Here is a 3,994-nt window from a genome sequence, read left to right as displayed (position 1 = left end):
ATGCAATTAACGATTAATGAAAACCGAAGCGTCTGTGATGCACAGGTTGCCTACATTCACTCTGAAGACTGTGGGAGTGAGTTAAGGCAAGAGGACTAATGACTGACAGTGGTACCAGGTTTGCTGTGTGGTACCCTGAAGTGCATCCTGTGCATTAGGTTGTTTTCAGCCTTGGGCTGAATTTAGAAACAGCAAGTTTAGCTCAATCTTGTTTAGCTCTTTTTTTTTTGCCTCCTCATTAGCTCATCCTCCCATCACGCCTCATTTTGAGGAACAGGTTGCTGTGCTATTAAGCCGATTTAGATTAACTACCGTTTCCAGGACTGCTGTTCCTTTGGGATGAACAGTTAAGCAACTCATATGGGTCTAGAAAAATTGGTTTGATTGAACATTCCACTACCCATTGTTATTAATTTGCTCTTCATAATCAACATGGCCCCACCACCCCCTTCCAACAAGCCACACGTTTGCCTTTCGTGTGTTCTTATCATGAGTAGCATGGCGCTGCTGGACGCCTACCTTGTGGAGCAGAATCAAGGTCCACGGAAGGTGGGCGTCTGCATCATGGTGATGGTTGGCGACGTGTGCTTCCTCATCGTGCTGCGGTACATTGCTGTATGGGTTGGTGCCGAGGTACGAACTGCTAAACGCGGCTACGCCATGATCCTCTGGTTCTTCTACGTCTTTGTGCTCGAGATCAAGGTCTACTTCGTCTACCAGAACTACAAGGCGGAAGGCGAGAAAGCGGAAGCTCTTACCTGCAAGGCTTTCACGGTGCTGCTTTCCGTGTTTGTGCCGGGACTTTATATTACGCTGGCAGCCATCGACCACATGGAATACGTTCGGCCACTTAAGAAGAGGGAGGAGCTGAGGAGTCGACTGTTCTGGGTTGTGGTTGATCTTCTTGACATCTTGGACATTCAGGCCAGCCTATGGGAGCCTCAAAGAAAAGGGCTCCCCCTGTGGGTGGAGGGCCTTACTTTTTTCTACTGCTACATACTACTTCTGATACTGCCGTGTGTGTCGCTAAGCGAAATAAGCATGCAAGGTGTTAACATTGTGCCACACAAGATGTTGTTGTATCCCATTCTCAGTTTGGTCGCCATCAACATTATTACGATTTTTATACGGGGTGGGAATATGGTGTTTTATAGGGACGTCCGTGTGTCTGGAATACTTATGGGTAAAAACATCCTCGCCATTGTCTTGAAGACGTGCAGCTTCGTGCAGTACCGGAGACACCTGCAGGAGGCGCCGACACCTGCTCTCCCTCCGGAACTACAGAGGGACGCGGTGCCACAAAGTTCTCGAAGGGCAGTGCCAGTTGCAATGCCAATGTCTGTCACCATGCCAACTCCGCAGGTAGTCATACAAGATCTCACCACACTTCCAGAAGAACCCGAACTTGAGGAAACATGACAAAAGGCAGAATTACAAGAGTTTGCACTGAGGATATTTGGACAACGCACAACATGAACTGCTTTGAGATTTTTGTTCTAATGTTAATCCGGGTGTACACTGTATGATTTTTACTGTACTTTCCCGTTGTTTCTTATCACGTTGTATGACATGATATTAATGAGACTGTGCAGCCCATACCACAGACATTTAGCTAGACTTTGGTCGAAATTGACTGCATTGACTAGGCATCTTGAGTCGCCACAAATTCTTAGTCATTATTTTCATCTTGTTTTCCAGTAGAAATGTCTAAACATCCTTAAAAGAAGATAACTTTACACTTAATCAAAATTGTGTGGGCTAGTACTTACATTTAGAATATTTATCTTACCACATTGGTAAATAACTTTTTCTTGTTTGGAACACAATAAAAAAATGATTTATGTGTTGTTTCACTGAAAGATACTGGTTAAGAAAAGAAAAAAATCAATGCAGTCCACATTTCAGTTCACATTTTCACATTCAGAGCCAATTTTCGCCTCGAAAATAAAAAAGAATGTGCGAGTCCCTGACAACAAAAAAGTGGCAAATATCATAAAGTGTGCACCCAATTTTAGTGAGATAATGTGATTAGAGTTGTTGCTGAAGTGACAAATGTTTGTGAAATGAAGCATGGCAGCTGTGGATCTGGGTCCATTCATTTCCAGAAAGGTCTTTAAATCTGGAATGTAGAAGTTCATACTGAAAGTCATTTATTAACAAGTCACACAAATCACACTTGAAGGAACTCTCAGTGACCCTATGATTGTAAAATTACAGACAGCTGTGAATACATAATCTATTTTCATTTTTTTCTGGTAGGATGTTAAAAATGTGTTAAATCATCATGTTCTGTACTTATTTCACTTTATTTTTGTAGTAATTTAATAAATATGGTGAAAAGTTGTTTTTTTTTGGAAGAACTCATACAACAATTCATTTCTCTTAACTCATTACAAAGTGAATGTTTTATATTTAATGGAATTATTCTTCATATATCATTTGTTTTGATGTTTTACGAGAATCAAATGAATGATATTTTGTTATTAAAACAATGTTTTTGTTGATATCGGATATAATTTTTTTTCTCTTTCTTACTGATGCCAAGCCACCACCTTGCAATGCATGTAGCGACCACCCAAAACCCACTAGCAATGGTTTAGAAACTAAGAGCATCTTAGCAACCGTAACACCACCGTAGAAACTGTTTAGAAATCCAGAACAACTGTATGGCAACACCCTGGCAACCACTCGAGCACTGTTCCAAAACATTTTCTTAAGAAAATCTAGTCTTTTTCACTCCATTGTCATTCTTTCTTTATTTTTTTTGGAGTAAAGTTACAACAGTCTGTAAAAAGCACAGACTCCTCCAAAGAGGGAAGCAAATCACAATCATGTTATTCAGTATGATTATTCTGTTTTTTAAGTCTACACTGAACTCATATCTTGTCAGTTCAACATGATGATAAAAGGCAGCTTGTTCTTTTCTTCTACAAATCTAGAATTGGAGGCAACTCATTTGAATAAAGTTGTCATAATCAAAGTTCAAAGTTTTGTCTCCCGTTTTTAAACGATTAGCCACTGTTAACCCACTCCAAATCTCCGATGGCTTTCTATTTAAATCCAAAAATCAAAGCTCAGCCATACTGGGAATTTCAGTAACAAGTAAAACATTGTGTGCCTTGGGTGAATTAAAATAATGTTTTATGACAACGTACACGCAAGAGCTACAATTTTAGCATGTTGCTATAGCTACTGTTAGATTAGCACAGTCGACAAATATAGCACAAAGACGTCTCAAAAAGAAAAAAAATGAAGAAAAAAATATATCTCAGTAAATACACCTGACAGCTCCTCGTTGCTTCAATGACACTGTAGATGCTTCTGTGCCAGATGGAAACACTAACATATAATCGCAATTTTTTACCTGTCAACAGTAAAGTAAATGGTTACTACTTTGTCAAAGCAGTCCTTTCAGTCAGTAATTTATGGGTGCATATTTCTTCATGCCAGTTGACCTGTAAGATACACTGTATCAAAATACAGAAATTCATCACACTTGATGAATATTCACATTCGATATAGCTGCTTAAAGGCATAGTTCACTAATACTCACCCTTATTCACATGAGCGAATGGGACTCGGTCTTTCAAGCTGCAAAATCAGACACAAAAACACCAAAGTAGGTCAAATGACTTGGGCGCTATGATAGCTTTGTGTTAAGATTCTTTTGTATTTCCTCACAGTGGTATGTTTTTATTTTTGGCATTTTGCACATTGTAAACTAAAATGACTTGTTTACTAAAAATGTGTGGCAGAGTTACTTTTGCATTACTTTTCTCACTTGAGCTGGGCTTGCTTGTTTGTTTTTTAATAACAAACAAATAAATAAAACGAAAAAAAAAAATAACCCATTGAAACATAAATGTGATGCAACATACATAAATTAATTATTATTTTAGATTTCAATTTTTGCAAGTTTGCTTAATAGTTTGCTTTTCACTGTTTTTAGTCTACTCATTTTGAGGAATACTGAATGTGTTTTTGGAAGAGAGAT

At 38.7% G+C, this 3,994-nt stretch overlaps 1 protein-coding gene across 1 annotated transcript; it reads left to right on the top strand.

Annotated features, from left to right (window-relative positions):
* Positions 1–432: 432 nt before the first annotated feature.
* tmem264 (transmembrane protein 264) lies at positions 433–1,419 on the top strand. Its single transcript, XM_067398608.1, has one exon. The coding sequence runs from the start codon at positions 433–435 to the stop codon at positions 1,417–1,419; it is 987 nt and encodes a 328-aa protein (XP_067254709.1).
* The last annotated feature ends 2,575 nt before the right edge of the window (positions 1,420–3,994 follow it).

This window comes from Chanodichthys erythropterus, chromosome 10 (genome assembly GCF_024489055.1).
Source record: "Chanodichthys erythropterus isolate Z2021 chromosome 10, ASM2448905v1, whole genome shotgun sequence".
In the NCBI taxonomy this organism is placed as follows: Eukaryota; Metazoa; Chordata; class Actinopteri; order Cypriniformes; family Xenocyprididae; genus Chanodichthys; species Chanodichthys erythropterus.
The sequence above is the reverse complement of the archived record's forward strand: the minus strand, read 5'-3'. Positions and strand labels throughout refer to the sequence as shown.

Excerpts from the sequence above, each read along its gene's own strand:
- tmem264 (XM_067398608.1), top strand. The coding sequence starts at position 433 with ATGGCCCCACCACCCCCTTCCAACAAGCCACACGTTTGCCTTTCGTGT.